The sequence below is a fragment of the Borostomias antarcticus genome (assembly GCF_949987555.1).
Source record: "Borostomias antarcticus genome assembly, chromosome: 9".
Taxonomy (NCBI): Eukaryota; Metazoa; Chordata; class Actinopteri; order Stomiiformes; family Stomiidae; genus Borostomias; species Borostomias antarcticus.
In genome coordinates, this window is record NC_140242.1 from 16,112,309 (window position 1) to 16,131,776 (window position 19,468).

At 48.5% G+C, this 19,468-nt stretch overlaps 1 protein-coding gene across 2 annotated transcripts in view; it reads left to right on the forward strand.

The window, feature by feature from the left end:
- The window catches only part of lancl2 (LanC lantibiotic synthetase component C-like 2 (bacterial)), a gene marked incomplete at its 5' end in the record, with an annotated part of 35,151 nt that overhangs the window by 13,402 nt on the left and 2,281 nt on the right, over positions 1–19,468 (forward strand). The window contains 4 exons of one of the 2 annotated variants that reach the window (XM_084443250.1): positions 3,180–3,326; positions 13,319–13,501; positions 16,398–16,574; positions 18,033–18,105. In XM_084443250.1, the coding sequence (XP_084299376.1) occupies positions 3,180–3,326; positions 13,319–13,501; positions 16,398–16,574; positions 18,033–18,105 (580 nt within the window). The remainder of the gene's footprint in view (positions 1–3,179; positions 3,327–13,318; positions 13,502–16,397; positions 16,575–18,032; positions 18,106–19,468) is intronic. The other variant, XM_084443251.1, reaches the window with a different exon arrangement.

Genomic DNA, 19,468 nt, shown 5'->3' on the forward strand with positions numbered 1-19,468 from the left:
AAGGAGTTCAAGTATCTGGGGGTCTTGTTCACGAGTGAGGGAACCATGGAGAGGGAGTTTGGCCGGAGAATCGGAGCAGCTTGTGCGGTTCTGCAGTCGCTTTACCGCACTGTTGTGACGAAAAAAAGGTGAGCCAAAAGGCAAAGCTCTCGATCTACCGGTCTATCTTCGTCCCACTCTCACCTATGGTCATGAAGGATGGGTCATGACCGAAAGAACGAGATCACGGATACAAGCGGCCAAAATGAGTTTTCTCCGGAGGGTGGCTGGGGTCTCCCTGAGAGATGGGGTGAGAAGTTCAGTCATCCGGGAGAGACTCGGAGTAGAGCCGCTGCTCCTTTGCGTCGAAAGGAGCCAGTTGAGGTGGTTCGGGCATCTAGTGAGGATGCCTCCTGGGCGCCTCCCTAGGGAGGTGTTCCAGGCGTGTCCGGCTGGGAGGAGGCCGTGGGGTAGACCCAGGACTAGGTGGCGGGACTACATCTCCGCACTGGCCTGTGAGCGGCTAAAGATTCCCCAGGCAGAGCTGGTTGATGCTGCTAGGGAAAGGGATGTCTGGGGCCCCCTGCCGGAGCTGCTGCCTCCGCGACCCGACCCCCGATAAGCAGATGAAGATGGATGGATAGATGGACACATGCACACACAAACACATATGCCTACACGCAAGGAGAATGGACATTTGAAAAGACATGTAAATGTGAAATGTGATAATTATGCAATGAATGATAATGATATGAGAGTGATTAATGTTTATATGAATGTAGTAATTACACTCTATACCATAAGTGAACAACAATGGCTGATGTATGAAATTGGTAATTATTTGTTTTACAAAAATTAGGGGCCGGAATGTTACAGCCATTTTCATTGAATATTTATGGTTTATGTTTTGAGGTATAGCCTTGGATGAGTGATAGTTTTGTGTTATTGTTGTTTGTTTTGTTTCATGTGCCTAATGTCCTTTTGAGTTGGATTCCTGAGGACAGGATAGAGAGGTCAAGGGGTGTGTCTATATAGGACAAGGGGAAGTTGAATTGGGTAGGCCAAGGTGAAAGAGGAGTGTGGTTCAACACCTTAATTTGACCATACTCTCCGTATCTGTGTTAGAACATTGGTTTTTGTAAGTTTATTTTTGGACGAATATCGAAAACTATGGATTTGGAACAATAAATTAATTTTCTTTGCAACGACTACAGAGCGAGAGAGGTGCGTAATTTAAGCCAAGCTCCTAACATTTCTCCCGGGCATGGAACAATGGACTATGGATAATCGGCACAAACAGTAAACACAACACACACACACACATAACAGTACACACAACACGCACACATAGTGATAATGTATCCCAGGGCGCACCTGGACCTGCCTCACGGCACGCCATTTGGGAACCACGGCTTTACAGTATCTGGTCTCTCCGTCTAGTCTCTCTCTTCACGCTCCCTGTTATCTCTGTCTGAAAGCTCTGTTTGGTCTTTCTCTGTCTGATAGCTCTGTCCGGTCTCTCTCTACAGTCTCCGTTCTCTCTGTCTGCTAGCTCTGTTTGGTCTCTCAGGTGTATGTTTTCTGAGGGAGACGAGACCAGAGTTAATTCATTAGCTCACTCAAACAAATGAATTCCTGTTAAATTATATCTGCTCCCTCTGCTCAGAGGCTGCACTGGTCGCTGACGAGGGTCTTCTATGTAGATGTGTGTTAAAAGAGGAAAGAGTTTGCATGTAAGTGCGTGCATGTGTGTGTGCGTGTGTGTGCATGTGTGCTTGTGAGTGTGTGTGCACTTGTGAGTGTGTGTGTGAGTGCGTGTGTGCATGTGTGCTGGTGAGTGTGTGTGTGCGCTTGCGAGTGTGTGTGAGTGCGTGTGTGCATGTGTGCTTCTGAGTGTGCGTGCGCTTGTGAGTGTGTGTGTATGTGTGAGTGTGAGTGTGTGTGTGCATGTGTGCTTGTGAGTGTGTTTGTGTGTGTGTGTGTGTGTGTGTGTGTGTGTGTGTGTGTGTGTGTGTGTGCAGGGAGAGAGAATTGGAGTGCGAGAGAGAGAGCGAGAGAGGGTCTTAGTCTGCAGTTTTTTTGTAATCTGTCCACAAGGCCCCTGCACAGCAAGAGGGGAAGAGGAGGAAGGGAGAGAGGGAGTAGAGAGAGGAGGGAGGGAGAGAGGGAGTAGAGAGAGAGTAGAGAGAGGAGGGAGGGAGGGAGAGAGGGAGTAGAGAGAGGAGGGAGGGAGAGAGGGAGTAGAGAGAGGAGGGAGGGAGAACAGTGCTGCTGCAGTGACCCCTCCCTGATGACAAGGTGGTTCCAGCAAGAACACCCCCCCTTCCCAGACTACTGTCAGCCTGTCTCTCTCCTGAACTGCACCAGGCCTGTCTCTCTCCTGAACTGCACCAGGCCTGTCTCTCTCCTGAACTGCACCAGGCCTGTCTCTCTCCTGAACTAAACCAGGCCTGTCTCTCTCCTGAACTAAACCAGGCCTGTCTCTCTCCTGAACTAAACCAGGCCTGTCTCTCTCCTGAACTAAACCAGGCCTGTCTCTCTCCTGAACTAAACCAGGCCTGTCTCTCTCCTGTCCTGAAAAGGGTTAGAGGAGGACTTCAGAATATTCAAACACACCCGCACCTCGTAGGAGATGATGTTAGTGATGTTAATATCAATGACTGCCTCTTTCATGAAATGTTGAACTCTTCTATCAACATGGTGCTGTGTGAACTCCTCTAGCTAGTTGTGAATGGACTATCTTGCAGTCACAAGTAACATAACCGTGTGTGCACACTTTAGATTGGTGTGCTATGTTTGTTAGTTGAATGTTGGCGTTGGTTGGATGGATTTTGTTTGTTGGTGAACATGCTAACAACTAGATTGCACCTGAAGAAGGCCATGTCGACCGAAACGCTGTGCTTTATTAAAACCACTATGGGAGCTATTTAAACAGTGTACGGACCTCTCTTCTCTTATCAACATGCTAACTTCCAACATTCTAACAACAACCGCCAACTTTAGAATGCTGGGTGCTGGGAGTTGCCGTTGACGTTGGTTGGAGCATTGTGTAGACACCTAAAGTCTCATTCAAACAAAGTCAAGATTAAAACCTGCGTTTGTGTGGATCCCTAATGTCTTTACAGGCTGAGTCATAGACTGGAAGCCTCGCCATTTAACATAAGCAGAGGAGGTACTCACCCCCTCCCTCCCTCCGCTAGGTGGTGACGGCCATGTTGGAGTCGGGGAAGAGTCTGTCCCGGGAGGAGAAGAAGGCGGAGAGATGCCCGCTGCTGTACGAGTGGCACAAGAAGCAGTACGTTGGCGCCGCCCACGGCCTGGCGGGCATCTACTACATGCTGATGCAGGTAGGGGATGTGTGTGTGTGAGTGTGTTTTTGCGTGTGTGGGTGCGTGTGTGGGTGGGTGTGTGTGTGTGTGGGGGTGCGTGTGTTTGTGTGTGTGTGTGTGTGTGTGTAATGCTAACATGCTAGCCAGGGGTTAGCTGCCAGGCAGACTAGGGCTGTTGGTATCATGCTATCATTCTACTAGAGGTCTTCACGGGTCGGGTAAATCCGAGAGGACCCGAACCGGACCCGAGACCCGTCCGGGTCCACATTTCCACGCTTTTATTATGGTCAATTGGGTTCGGGTGGATGCAATTCTATTACCTTGGGTCCCGGGTCTGTTTGTCACTATGCGTAATACCCGAGAGAAACGCATGACGCAAATTCAGTGAGACGCGACTCGAGCGGAGACACCGCCACCACCAGTAGCCTACCTTGTGAAAAGCCAGGTCAAGCCTGGCTTATGTGTGTTGGCTGGCTTGTTTCTGTGCGGGACTGGTAGGACGGTAATGTCTGATAAATAAAGATGGGTCTTTTCACCTGGACACATCACTTCCAATGCTTCCAATGCTAATCCAGCACAATAAGAGCGGGATAGCCAGTTAGCTCATGATAGCTCCTTTGCTCATGATAACAAAGTCATCCCCACCAGGAACCCCGGTTTCCTGGGTGGGAGTCCAATGCTCTCACCACTACTCTACTTGTGCAGTGGAGTTCGGCGGGTGGGTTTTGGTGTCCTTCTTCCAGTCCCTAGTGTGGGTTGGGGTTAGAATATGGGTTGGGGTTGGGACAGGATCTGATCTATAAGGCAAGGGGTAAAGGTTGGAGTGAAAGGATGAACATGTGGAGGTTTGGGGTATAGTCCCATAAAGTCATCCCCACCGGGTGTTCAACCCCAGTCTCCAAGGTGGGAGTCCAATGCTCTCACCACTACTCTACTTGTGCAGTGTAGATCGGCGGGTAGATTTTGGTGTCCTTCTTGATTTTGGTGTGCTGGGACTACTGAACGAAGCACGCATGCCCGCGCAGTGCGCACGATTTTTTGGGGGGTGCGCTGTCAAAGCATGCCCTGATGGGTTTCACAACACCAGAAGGGCGCTGAGCATTGGCATTTATATGTGACAGCGGCTGGTGATTTTGTCCGCAACTCGGCAAACCCCGAAATGCGCTAGGGGGCAAAATAAATAAAAAAATGTTTTTTTTCGTTTTTTGTTGTATTACCAAAGTTGAAGTTGTGAAGAACCCACTTACTATAACAGACAACAGTTTTAGGTTCACGAAATACGTATAATTAGTCTGCAAACTAAGCTCGTTTTTAGCTGATTTCGAGTCGGGTTTGGGGGCGGGCAGATCGATTAGCATGATTTTGTTTCATTGGCTATTGCTTCCGGGTTCTCCGCCCCCCCCACCCTTCCCCAACACGCCGGCTTTGTTTACATTCAGTCCCAAGTTTAACCATGGATGCTACAGCTTTTGCTAAAGAGAAGACGGGGATGGCATCCAGGACATGGAAAGAGTTTTAAGAGCAGCTAAAACTCCAGCAGAGCAGGACTCGTTCGTACACGGAGTTTATTCTTGATGACCTGTGATACAGAGATGACTGTATCAACAAAGCAAGTTGCTACCAAGCGAACGACGTACCAGGTTCACACCACTGTTGTCTGCCGCCAAGCATTCTGCTTTGCTTTGGGGTAAGCTATCTTTATACTATCTGTGCTGTTTACATTACATTAAACGTTAGTCGTTTAGCAGTAGCTCCTTTCTAAACAAGTGACTAAGTCTAGCTAGCATAACAAAGGCACTAGCACTAACTAACAAAGGCTAGCTAGCTAACGTTAGCTAACATGCTAGTTAGCTGAGCTGTCCCTTCATTCCTAAACTAGCCAGCTACCTAGCACAGGGACATGGCTATAGCTAGTGAGCTATCCCTTTGTTCCTAAACTAGCCAGCAAGGCAGCTAATATCTAGCCAGCTGCCTAGCACAGGGACATGGCTAGCTAGTGAGCTAGCCCTTTGTTCCTAAACTAGCTAGCCAGGCAGCTAATATCCAGCCAGCTGCCTTTATCTATATGGAGTGCCAGTACTGTGGGCAATAGTTTAATGTACTTTCTTCCTTCTATTCTATTGCAGTTTTGATGCTGAGAGACCTGGCATGGTTGTGGCCAGAGAACACCGTGATGCACCGGCAGTCGAGTTTCAGCTGCTGCGCAAGCCTGATGTCCTGCCCCCCAGAGAAGGTCTTCTTGTGCAAGCCCCACCCAGACTGGACATGGCCAGACAGACGTATCTCTTTGACAAGATCAGAGAGTTCTGCTCTGATGAGGGACGAGACGTCACATGTCCCCCGCCAAACTCCACAGCAGCTCAGAACAAGACTGTCCGCTGGTAGATTCACTGCAGATCATCAGGACGGACAGCACTGCAGGAGAAAGGCCACAGCCTTTTCCTGTTTGTATACTGAACCGTTGCTTGTTCTCTTGCACAGACTTGCCCACACTTGCACAGACTGCATTGTCAGAATATTGAATACTGAGCTGAGTACTGTTGTTATTACCTTGAGTATTGAGCTGGGGACTGTTATTACTTTGTTGTACACTTGATCACAATGAACACTATGCACCGTGTCTATAAAACAGACAACTGACTGTACACTTTAACACTTAGACTGTTGCCTTTTTTTGTACACTTTACTACTTATGCTTGTACTTTATATCATGTATGTGACAATAATGAATGTTACATTTGAACTTCATCTTATATTGTGTTGTGAATGCAGTTGAGAACAAGATTAATACTGACTCAAAGAGTGTGGGGTCATCAGTGAGAGAGCACCCCACTTGGCAGCCACTCTCAGTTAATACCCCAAGTTGACAGCCACTCTGACAGATAATGACAGATCGTCCAGTGGGGGAGTGGCTGGGGGTGGGGTTACCAGGCTATTGTTCACGCCCATTACCTGGCAGTCAGAGGTGTGAAAATGTTTGAGAACTTTGGAGGAAGATTTCTCAGCTAAGTTGATTTGGCAGTACTAGCATTCAAATAAGCATATCTTCTTCAACTATGTTCAGATTTCAATGTATGAGACCTCGTTTGAAAGTTTACAATCTGCACTTTCATAATCTGTAAAAAACTGAAAAATGACCTTTGCCTAGTTGAGGACCAAATTACCAGCGGCGGTCACATATGTAAAAACATACAGGCTACTGATGTTTTTTTAAACACATCAACAAGGGCCAATAATTTGAGAGCGAGCGAATAAGAGGGCAATATTTAGGCCGAAACAACCAAGCTTTTAGGGACACACTAAATAAACTACAGAGCCATTATGACAACAATGGCCAAGCACCACGAAGAGAATGACAGGACGATAAAATACACCCCCTTAGGACACAGCACTCAATAGCCTACTCTCCTACTTCACTAATCAGTGTTTAGCCTACTAGGCTACTAGGCGTATTAGCCCACCGCTCCAGGTCTTGATTTGGTCTTGATTTGATTTGGTCTTCGACTTCTGTAAAAGCTAGAATCATTTTATCTGGCCTACAATGTTAAGTGAATAACGAGCTAGTAAGACCGGTGTCAACGGACCGTAACGTGGACTGTATTTTCATGAGGACGGAGCACTACCAAAATGCTAGACACGGATGACAATTAAGCGATATGGCAGAATACAAGACGCATTTAAGTCAAAAACAGTCTGAAAGTCGATTTCAGGCTTCCCCTTATGGTGTCAGAACGATGGCTTATGATCAAGTTTTCAAATCAAGTTTTATTTGGATTTGTATGGGTAACCCAGGAGCAATCGCCACTGGTAGGGGTACCAATAATTTGCAACACTTGGGACAATTTAATTTTTCCTATCAAAACGTAAACAACTATAATTCCGCACCAAAACGAAGTCCATTAGGCTACGACAACTCGTGCTCAAACACCACAACGCCTTTTATCAAACTGAAATAGCGCTGCCAGTGCTAACCATCTCTGGGCTACTGTATTTAACATAATAACATCGCATTCATAAGCCATCGTTCTGACACCATAAGGGGAAGCTTGTCAACGACATGCGACAACAGGTCCTTATCTCTCACATAGCAGCAAATTCACACACATTGCCAACATGATCAATCTGAAATGCATACGGTTGCGTGTCCACCGACAAGCTGTATTTTAGGGCGCTATAGGGACGAGAAAATAACTTACCTGATATAAATTGGGCACCGCAAACGCGGGCATTTCTGATTATGTCCTCAGTCCAGTCCGTAGGCTATGCTTAGCCACAGGCGACTCCATTTCTGAAAAGGCCGGTTTCCTCTTGAAACGAATAAAGTTTGTCACTAGAGCGCCGATTTGTAACCAACACCCGTAGACGCAACAGCCAGACCTATTGATGGTATATAAAATACGGCTCGCTCTGAACTCGTCCGTCTCCACCTGCTTCTGTTTCAAGAATGCCCGCGCATACATAGCTGGGTCTATAATGAACAAATATGACCCACGCTCTATTTTAAGAAATGGACCCATAGTTATGCACCTCCCTACCTTAAAGACCTCTGCCTCCCGCCATTGGAATGCCCTCCCTGACAATCTGAGGACACCACAGACTCTGGGCCCTTTCATAATAAAGACCTACAGTACTTATTTAGAAAAGCTTTTTTGTTTGTACTGTGTATATATTTGTTAATTAATGTCTCTGTTTTCTTAATGACTGTGATTGTTTCGGCACTTGTTTCACAATCTAGCTGCTAGTCGGACTAGGACTGTTGTTGGTACCATGCTAACATGCTAGTCAGGGGTTAGCTGCCAGACAGACTAGTGCCTTTGGTACCATGCTAACATGCTAGCTGCCAGACAGACTAGGGCTGTTGGTACCATGCTAACGTGCTAGTTGTCAGGCAGACTGGGGCTGTTGATACCATGCTAACATGCTTTTTGCCAGGCAGACTGTAGGGCTGTTGGTACCATGCTAACATGCCAGTCAGATAGCAGAGCTCTGTTGCCTGTGCTATGCTAACAAGGTGTTTACCTTTTACTATGGGGCGTAGCTGGAGGCAGGATGGCTTTCAAGGGAGCTGGGGAGAGAGGCCTCTCCCTGGGTCCCTGGTTCAGCCCGTAGGTGTTAACTGCCTGGCACATCATCGAGTTATACACAGTCCTCTCTATACACCCAGCCCATTCTAGCGTGTCGACAGCTGCAACAAGAGCTGGGAACTGGCGTGTGTGTGTGTGTGTGTGTGTGTGTGTGTGTGTGTGTGTGTGTGTGTGTGTGTGTGTGTGTGTGTGTGTGTGTGTGTGTGTGTGTGTGTGTGTGTGTGTGTGTGTGTGTGTGTGTGTGTGTGTGTGTGTGTGTGTGTGTGTGTGTGTGTGTGTGTGTGTGTGTGTGTGTGTGTGTGTGTGTGAGAGAGAGAGAGACCACTGGACACACAGGGCCAGGATCCGTTCCTGCTGACTGTTCTCCCTCCCTCTGAACACTTGTTGTACAAGATGATGTGTTTTGGATTGACTCATTTGTGCCAATGTTCTCTCAGAGCTTCCAGGAGATACGGACAGGCTGTTTTTAATACCGTCTGTATGTATACGTATTCCTGCGTCTATGGATATCATGCATTTTTTAGCTCAATGATATCATGGCGGAGGTGTGAAAACGATGGTTACATATTGTAACCTTAGTTCTATGAGTGGAGTGGAGCCCCACAGGGCTAGCTCCTATTGGCTAGCGAAACCCAGCTAGCCACATTGACTGAAGAAAAAAACATACACGCACCTGTGTCCAACCAAGTCCGGTGCACCACTGTATAAGCGCTTTGCCCGCACATCTGCTCCTAACCGAAATTTTCAGCGAGCAGACTGCGGGGCCAGCAAGTCTGTTCCCTGTGGGGCTCCGCTCCACTCATAGAACTAGGGTTACAATACGTAACCATCGTTCTATTTCGTGGAGCTCCGCCCCACAGGGCTAGCTCCTAGTGGCAAACCAACAACTGGTGGGTAGTGCGGACTGCAGCCGTGCGCTGGACGTAACACGCCAATGCACGCACAGGTCACAATAAATGTAGGCGGGCCTCTACCTCACTCGCTTGAGGTCGGAGGATAGAAGGCTCCCAGCTCCAAATCCTGTGCTCTATACGCGCCCCGGACCACTTTCGGAACGAAAGATGGATCCGTGCGCAACACAGCTTTGCTCCCATCACCCGGGAGAAAAAAAACTGTCAATGCCCTCAGATCACTGACCCGCTTGCCCGACGTCAGACCAGGGAGCAGCGCGGTCTTAATCGAAAGCCACTTGATATATATATGCTCCAATGGTTCAAACGGCGCTTTACATAGCGCATCCAGAACCAAGAGCAAATCCCAAGGCGGCGCCGCAGTCCTACGCACAGGACGAAGACGGCGTGCGCCGGCCAGGAAACATTTAACCAGGGGATGCCCAAAAACCGTAGTTTTGGTGAACCCCTCATGGCATGCGGAAATAGCACACGCATACACTTTGACAGTGGATGCTGCCAAAGCGCCACCATGATCCATCAGGCGCTGAAGGAATCCCAAAATCGCCTCGACCGAGCATGACTCGGGAGCGAAGTCCCTTTCTTCACACCAACGCGCAAAAGCAGCTCATTTGCCAGAGTAAACTGAGGCATTGGAAGCCGCGCGCGCACTCTGAATCGTACAGATCACGGCTGGAGAGAGTCCGCTATCAGACAATCTCCGCCGTTCAAGAGCCAGGCCACCAGCGGCAGTCCCAAGACCGGAGGCGCGCAAATCGAGCCCTCAGCCTGGGACAGCGCCTTTGGCCAATGAGGGATGTGCCATGGTTCTACAGTAGTCATGGCCATCACTTCTGCATACCATCTCGCCCAGTGGCGGTCCGGCGCTATCAGTATTACTGATGCACCCTCTCACCGCACCCTGGACAACAATGGTAAAATCAGCCCCATCGGCGGGAAAGCATACAGCAGCGCCCCTGGCCAGGGGGCATGCGCGAACGCATCCACGCCCAGCAGAGGCTGGTCCTGCTGTTTCAGAGAGAACCAGAGGGGACACTTTGCGTTCTCTCTCGAAGCGAAGAGATCCACCCCCGCTCTGCCGAACTGGGTCCAGAGCTGAGCCACTATCTGAGGATGGCTCCACTCGTCCGGGTGAGGCCCGCCCCGAGACATCAGGTCCGCCCCGACGTTCGTGTGCCGCGCTGTCAGTGACCGAAGATTGACATGAGCTCATCGCCACAGTGTCACCGCCAGTCGGTGAAGCGCTGCCAAGAGGACTCCCCCTTGTCGGTTGATGTAAGCTACTGCGGTCTGGTTGTCTGACCACACCAGCACATCGCGCCCCTGTACCAGGTGTACAAAGTGCGCAGCGCAACGCCAGCAGCACCGTCTCCAACTCCAGGAGGTTGATGTGGCGCCATTCTCTGACGGCCCACAAACCACCTACGGCCTGGGACAGACATTTACCACCCCAGCCACTTAGAGACGCGTCTGTGAAGACGGCCACGTGAGCTAACACCCTGCCTATTGGAACGCCGTGTGCTATTATGCACCGGTCCCTCCAATAGTCGAGGTCTGCTGACAACGACCCCGGCATCCGCACAAGGCGCCGTCTGTGCCTCACAGGGTCCAGACGAAGGTGAACCATCTCTGCACACGCTTCATGTGAAGTAGGCCCAGTGACACTACCACATGGGCGGCTGTCATGAGACCCAGAAGGCGCATGACCGACAGAACCGCGATCTTCCGACAAGGACGGCAAACGCTGAGACTCTTCTCCAGCGTTTCCCTCCTTGAATCGGATAGCCATGCTCTCATGGCACTCGTGTGCAGATTGATACCCAGGTGATCTGATGGGCCGGCCACAGAGAGGTCTTCTCCCAGTTGACTGCAAACCCCAGGTCGGTGAGATTCCTCACCACCGTGGCGGTATGCGTCAGAGCCAACAAAGGCGACGGAGCCAGTACTAGCAGGTCGTCCAGGTACGCCAGGATCCTGATGCCCTGCCGGTGTAGTGGTCTCAACGCTGCCATCACACAGTTGGAGAAGGTTCTGGGGGCGAGCACAAATCCAAACGGGAGTCTGGTATATTCGTACGCCACACCCAGGAAGGCCCATCCATCCATCCATCTTCATCCGCTTATCCGGGGTTGGGTCGCGGAGGCAGCAGCTCCAGCAGGGGGCCCCAGACATCCCTTTCCCTAGCAGCATCAACCAGCTCTGCCTGGGGAATCTTTAGCCGCTCACAGGCCAGTGCGGAGATGTAGTCCCGCCACCTAGTCCTGGGTCTACCCCACGGCCTCCTCCCAGCCGGACACGCCTGGAACACCTCCCTAGGGAGGCGCCCAGGAGGCATCCTCACTAGATGCCCGAACCACCTAAACTGGCTCCTTTCGACGCAAAGGAGCAGCGGCTCTACTCCGAGTCTCTCCCGGATGACTGAACTTCTCACCCGATCTCTCAGGGAGACCCCAGCCACCCTCCGGAGAAAACTCATTTTGGCCGCTTGTATCCATGATCTCATTCTTTCGGTCATGACCCATCCTTCATGACCATAGGTGAGGGTGGGGACGAAGATAGACCAGTAGATCGAGAGCTTTGCCTTTTGGCTCAGCTCTCTTTTCGTCACAACAGTGCGGTAAAGCGACTGCAGAACCGCACCAGCTGCTCCGATTCTCCGGCCAAACTCCCTCTCCATGGTTCCCTCACCCAGGGACAACTTCCGATGCCGATGAGCTATCGGTATGTGGAAGTAAGAGTCCTTGAGGTCTATGCTGGTGCAAAAATCGCCGGGAAGGAACGCCTCCAGCATTTGTCGCACCGTAAGCATATGGAACTTCAGATTCGCCACCGTTTTGTTGAAAAGGCGGAGGTCCAAATTGGCTTCACGCCCCCCGTCTTCTTTGGCACGAGGAAGTAGCAGGAATAAAATCCCTGCACTAACCATCCCTCGTTAGTGCTAGTGTTATATTACATTAACATTATTGTTATATTAGTACTATATGCAAACAAACACACAGCATAATTACTTACAGTTTCTGCATAATTTCCACAGACAGTTGGTATTGCTTGATCATTCAGATACCTGTGAATGTTCATGAAGATTGTAGATAAAAATACATTTGGTCTGAAAAAAAAAAAACGCCATACATACCCCTTATGTTTTTTTTTCGGGTGGAAATAATTAAATTGTTCACTGCTCGGCCTAGGAATGGACTAGACACCCCTGGGTGGGAGTTTATCTGAAAATCCTGCATTGTACTGACCCAGGTTGGAAAAGCAATCGGGCAAAAAATGGCTACCACACACTGCAAGTGTTTTGCCAATTTCAGCGGGAACGTTGCCATCAAAAATAAAATGTATCCACTCAGCTCTTCTGTCCTTTGAGCTTGGGAGACGATCTGTGCTGCTTAGTACATCCAAGAACAGAGCATTTTCCGTGCAAAGACATTGTTAGCTTGCGGGACTGTGACGTAAAGTCACACGGGAGATTTGAATGGCTTGCAGGGACTGACTTTTTTTTTATGTTTTCATTTCGGCTGACCACAACAAAATGACTGGGTTGTTTCACTTCATACTTTGTGTGTTAGTAGGCCCATCAGAGACTCAAATGTACATGCAAAAACAATGAAAAAGTTAGTTTTGCAAACGTGGACCCCTTTAATACCGTCTGTGTGTGTGTTATTAATACCGTCTGTGTGTGTCTGTGTGTGTGTGTGTGTGTGTGTGTGCGTGTGTGTGTGTGTGTGTGTGTGTGTGTTATTAATACTGTCTGTGTGTTGGTGCTATTTGTTTTGTTTTCCCTGCGTGTCACCTCGCTACAGGTCTCAGTGTTCTAGCAGACAGTGTGTAGCAGCAGGTCTCTCCAGGAGCGCTGGTATCCCAGCATGGTCTCTCTTATCCAGGATCAGAGGACGAACACGACACGCCATTAAATACCACACTCACACGATGTGCCTCTCCCTCCCTCCCTCCCTCCCTCCCTCCCTCCCTCCCTCCCTCCCTCCCTCTATCTCTCTCGCTCTCTCTCTTACAGCCAGGGTCGAACATCAGCCAGGACATCCTGTCTGAGTTGGTCCGGCCTAGCATTGACTACGTTCGCCACAAAAAGTTCCGCTCAGGAAACTACCCTTCGTCACTAAGCAACGAGATGGACCGTCTGGTGCACTGGTGTCACGGGGCGCCCGGAGTGGTGCACATGCTCGCCATGGCCCACAAGGTAGGACACGTCCAGAGCGGTCAGAGGTCAGGGTCTCCCATTCATCCTGCTGTCGCAGCACAGTCCCAGCCAGGGGAAGGTCATTAGCTCCCGACCACCAGCTGATTCTGAGCTCTAGGGCTGCGTTCCGAATCGCCTACTACCCTACTATATAGTATGCCAAAACAGAATGTAGTATGTCCCAATACATAGTATGCCACATGCAGTATGGCAAAAATACCAGGATGACCTACTACATCCGGTCGTATTTTGCAGTATGCACGCCAGCAGGCTTTTCTGGCTATTCTGACCCACAATCCTTTGCGCAGCGGTAATGTGCGTCACATGCGCGAGTTGACAGCTGTAGATGAATGTCGCGTTATGGACAGCGACGGATGTGGGCTAATTTCAAGGCGCAATGTTATGACAAGGTAGTATGTCCCAATTGGATGCCTACTGCTTGCAAAGTACGTACTTTCTAAGGGCAGCTGTAGTAGGTACTGGTAGTAAGAAGTAGAAGTATGCGATTCGGAACGCAGCCTAGGCCTCCAGCTGGTTTGTAACCCAGGCTCTCCAGTCTTACGCAGTAGATGAGCCACAGTGCCACCCTGTGGTGGGGTAGGGAACAACAGCACCGCATAATAACTCACTACTAATATTGACTTTCATACAGTCCAGGTTGTGACATATTATAACTCACTTCTATTATAGACTTTCATACAGTCCAGGTTGACATATTAATAACTCACTACTATTATAGACTTATATTACAAGTCCAGGTTGTGACATATTAATAACTGCAGCTTTATTACTAATCTATTTTCCAATAACAGGCATCTGTGAAGGACGGCCTCTGTTCTGCTTCTCTCAGCAAGACTGCTAGTGAGCTGGCTCTTCCTCTCTCTCTCTCTGTCCTTCTCTCTCCCTCTCTTTCCCTTGCTCTCTCTCTCTCTCTCTGTCCTTCTCTCTCCCTCTCTTTCCCTTGCTCTCTCTCTCTATCTCTCTCTCTCGATCATGTGATATATTTGGAATTTCCTCCTCGCCATGCTGAACGCTGTTCTCTCTGACAAACCAGACTGTTTCTGCCATCCGTCACACTCTGGTGTGACCACACACTCACACACACACTCAAATATACCCCCCCCCCCCCACACACACACACACACACTCACACACACTCAAACATACCCACACACACACACACACTCAAACACACCCACACACACACACACTCAAACACACCTACACACATACACTCAAACATACCCACACACACTCAAACACACCCACACACAGACACTCACACAGACACACACGCACACACACACACACACAAACATACCCACATGCACTCAAACATACCCACACACTCTCTCTCTCTCTCTCTCTCACACACACACACACACACACACACACACACACACACACACACACACACACACACACACACACTCAAACATACCCACACGCACGCACTCAAACATACACACACACACACACACACACACACACACACACACACAGCTGTGTGTAATGTAATTTAGCCTCCCCATGGTCCATTAGCTGTCAAGTAATGTGTTGCTATTTTAACCGTTTCATGACTCCAGGTAGTAAGGACACTGTAATAGTCCAAAACAGAAGCCATTAAACCATTCCAGCTCTTCGGGTGAACAGACACACCTCTCTGACTGTGCACTCATACAGCACACTACAGTGGATACTCCGAGACAGGGTACGACTATGTCCTCAGTACACTCTACAGCACACTAGATACTCGGCATGTCTGCATCTCCTAAATACACTAATAAGAGTTCACTAGACACTTCCAACCAGACTATGTCTGTCTCCTCATCCTAGACCAGTATCCTTTTCCCGCTGACCCCAAAACTCACCAACACCTACTAACATCTGGGTTAAGTCAGTGTGAAAGGGTACACTCTGCATTCAGTTCCGTGTCTACTGACTCTGCAGTAGGCACAGGTATTTCTCAGCTCCAGCTCCGAGTGGCAGTGATGTGAACATACACCCCTGGGTAGACCTGCGGAGGCAGAGGCATATTACATAGTAGACAGTCATGTTCCCTTGTTATCCAAATGAGCAACTTTTGGCTCCTGCTACCTTTATATAAGCTTGCTGAATTGTTTAGCTTGCTAGCTGAATATCTGCTCATGATTTAATCATGTGTGGGCCTATTTTCTCACGTGTAGGCTTGCTGCTATAACAACATTACATAAGTAATTTAGCTGACGCTTTTATCCAAAGTGACTTACAATAATTGCATTTAACGTAGGAAAAGTCAATGTACTGCTACTTACCAGAACAAGTGCATCTCCTTTTGAAAACAAGTGACCAAGAGCATAATCTAGTGCTAAGGCAAAGTGAAGGATAGCAAACTAAAAATACAATGGGTGCTGAAGAGGGTGGATCGTGGTATTACTTCTTGAAGAGGTGAGTTCTGAGCCTGCGACAAAAGATGGGCAGCGACTCTGCTGTCCTGACAGTTCATTCCATCACTGCGGAGGCAGGACAGAGAAGAGCCGTGACTGTGTCGATCGACCACAGGGGCCTTGGAGTGACGTGGTAACCAGCCACCCCGAGGTAGCAGACCGTAGTGGTTGGGAGGGGGTGTAGGGTTTGACCATGGCCTGGAGGTTGGAAAGAGCTGTTCCTTCCATTGCCCGGTAGGCTACCAGAGTTTTAAACTGGATGAGAGCTGCTACAGGGAGCCAGTGTAGAGAACGGAGAAGGGAGGTTGTGTGGTAGAACTTGGCGTGGATGAACACCAGGCAAGCAGAACTTGGGGTGGGTGAACACCAGGCGAGCAGCAGCTTTCTGGAGAAGCTTGGACCTTACTTAAGGCACACACACAGAGCGAGGAGGATCCTGACACGTGTGTGTGTGTGTTTGTGTGCTCCAGGTGTTCCAGGAGGAGAAGTATCTGAGGGATGCGTTGGAGTGCGGGGAGGTGGTTTGGCAGCGGGGCCTCCTGAGGAAGGGCTACGGTATCTGTCACGGCACCGCCGGCAACGCCTACACCTTCCTCTGCCTCTACCAACTCACCCAGGACAAGAAGCACCTGTACCGCGCCTGCAAGGTCCGTACGTGCCTCTGTGTCTGTGTGTGTGTGTGTGTGTGTCTGTCTCTGTGTGTGTGTATGTGTGTGTGAGGGAAGGGTAGAATATGGGTACCTGTGTGTGTTTGTGTGTGTGTGTGTGTGTGTGTGTGTGTGTTAGGGCTGCACCTAACGACTATTTTTCTAACGATTAATCTAGTGATTATTTTTACGATTAGTCGATTAATCTACTGACAAATTTAATGATTATTTTAACGATTATTTTTTTATTGCTCAATTAATAGAGCACTTAATTTACCCCACATAAATATAAAAAATGTCTCATTAATATTTCAATATCTTATTCAATCATCTCTTAAAAACAACAAAATGTAACAAGAAACAAAGTAGCTGCACTGCAGGGCATTAAAAAAGTTGCAAAATCTTTCAAATTTGTAGCCAAACTATTTAGCTGGCAAATGGTTTCTTTAAATTACTAACCAATGTTTGTATAATTTAAGCGCTGTGTGGGTAGGTTTACCCGATTTTCCAATGTTATTTTACATTGAAACAAAATAGATTTTTAACCACCCAATTGATTAAGCTCTGTGTTGAACGTGCCTTTTCTCTTTAGTCTTACATACCACATGAGTGCTCAGAGACTCCTTGACAATGGCGCACAGCAGCTCACAACAGTTGCTATAATCAATTGACACAGCGACAGTTAAATCAATGTTTAATCCCCACGCATAGTTTCTGTGGTTTATTTTCTGATTGGATCTGATTTTTAATTAAATAACATAATGATAGAACGTCATTAACTCTGTCTGTGAGCATTCATACCAGCTGGCGGAGAAAACTACTAGGCAATGGAAAGTGGTGCAGTTCTCCACATATAGCCTATGATGCGCCTTTGCTAAATGTTTCAACGATTGCTTGTGTTTCCTCCTTCACTTGCAAAAGACTGTTTGCACTTAGCAACGAGCAACCACACGTTTGACCACTTCCATTCTCTCCACTCAGAGCAGCTGGTCACCGCACGTGTGAGCGCAGAGCCGCTGTTGTACAACAGAGAATTGGAGCGGAGGAGAGACGTCTTCTGATAATTTATAGTGAAAATTTCCTAGACTCATATCTTAATCTTAATGCTAGTTCGAAAAGGGGATGGAAAGATAAAAGTTGCAAGATAATGTTTATATGGCGTAAATAAATAGAAAATCAATTTCCAATACTGATAGTTTTGACGGTACGCAGCCATCTTACTTCTTCGCGACGCGTTGACGCATGTGTTGCAAGTTGATATATTTACGTAGTCGACCACATCGACGCATCGCCCCAGCCCTAGTGTGTGTGTTTATGCATTGATTTCTTAAGTCTCCTCTCTCCTCTCCTTCTCTGGTCTCTCCTCCTCTCTCCTCTCTCCTCATCTCCTCTGCTTCTCTCCTCTCTCCTCCTCTGGTCTCTCTTCCTCTCCACTCTCTCCTTCTCTCCTCTCTCCAGTTCGCTGAGTGGTGTTTGGACTACGGTACACATGGCTGCAGGATCCCAGACAGACCCTACTCGCTGTTCGAAGGTTCAAACATTTAGTTAAACCTTTTTGAGGCATAATTAATGTCACTGAATCATAAATGCCTCTCTCTTCTCATTCACACAGCCGATACACTCTAACGGTTGAGGTGTGGTTTCCTCTGGTGTTGAGGTGAGGTTGAGGTGTGGCTTCTTGAGGCGTTGAGGTGAGGTTGAGGTGTGGTTTCCTGTGCCGTTGAGGTGAGGTTGAGGTGTGGTTTCCTGTGGCGTTGAGGTATGGTTTCTTGAGGCGTTAAGGTGAGGTTGAGGTGTGGTTTTCTGTGGCGTTGAGGTGAGGTTGAGGTGTGGTTTTCTATGGCGGTGAGGTTGAGGTGTGGTGTCTTGTGGCGTTGAGGTGTGGTTTCTTGAGGAGGTGAGCTTTGCTGTGTGGTTTCTTGTGGCGTTGAGGAGGTGAGGTTGAGGTGTGGTTTCTTGAGGTGAGGTTGAGATGTGGTTTCTTGTGGCGTTGAGGAGGTGAAGTCGAGGTGTGATTTATTGAGGAGGTGAGGTTGAGGTGTGGTTTCTTGTGGCGTTGAGGAGGTGAGGTTGCTGTGTGGTTTCTTGTGGCATTGAGGAGGTGATGTCTGAGGTGTAGTTACTTGAGTAGGTGAGGTTGAGGTGTGGTTTCTTGTGGCGTTGAGGAAGTGACAAGCACACATGCGCACAGCGTGCTGGAGCAACGATTGCGCGCTGTGCGCATTAGTGCTGGAGCAAGTGAGGAAGCTATTTCGTTTCGAAAGACGTTTCTAAAGATCATATTACAGAGGCATGTGAAAAACCACAACAGGCCTACGCTCTATGTAAGCACAACTAGCGATTCATAAAGACAGATTGATGAAAACAACCGTTTCGCGGCAGAAAATAGATTTTTAGAAACTGCATTCTCGGTGCCCCCACCAACGCCATTACATGGATATACTGGCTCGCGCTGGATTTTACATTTCTTCTACATGCCTCCGAACTACACCAAAGTGATCTCGGTGAGTCAAACGTCTTATAATATGTCGTAAATAAGGTCCAGGTTGTCAAAAACGAGCATTGTCCTTTAATGATGATGATGATGATGGTTCAGGGTGGTAGATGATGACGATGATAGTGATGATGATGATGATGATGATGGTGGTGAGGATGACGATGATGATAATGGTCATGACTGAAGGAGTGCAGCGGTGAGAGCTCAGTGAGAGCTGAGCTGATTTCCACGGTTACAACCATGACACACTTAGAGGAGGAGCCTAGTGGAGGCATTAGGGAAAGAGGAGAGAGAGAGAGAGAGAGGAGAGAGAAAGAAGTTTGTGGCTAGAAGGGGTATGGTGTAAAAGGACGGTAAAGGCTAGTTCCATAAACGCAGAGGCCATTTAGGGTTACGT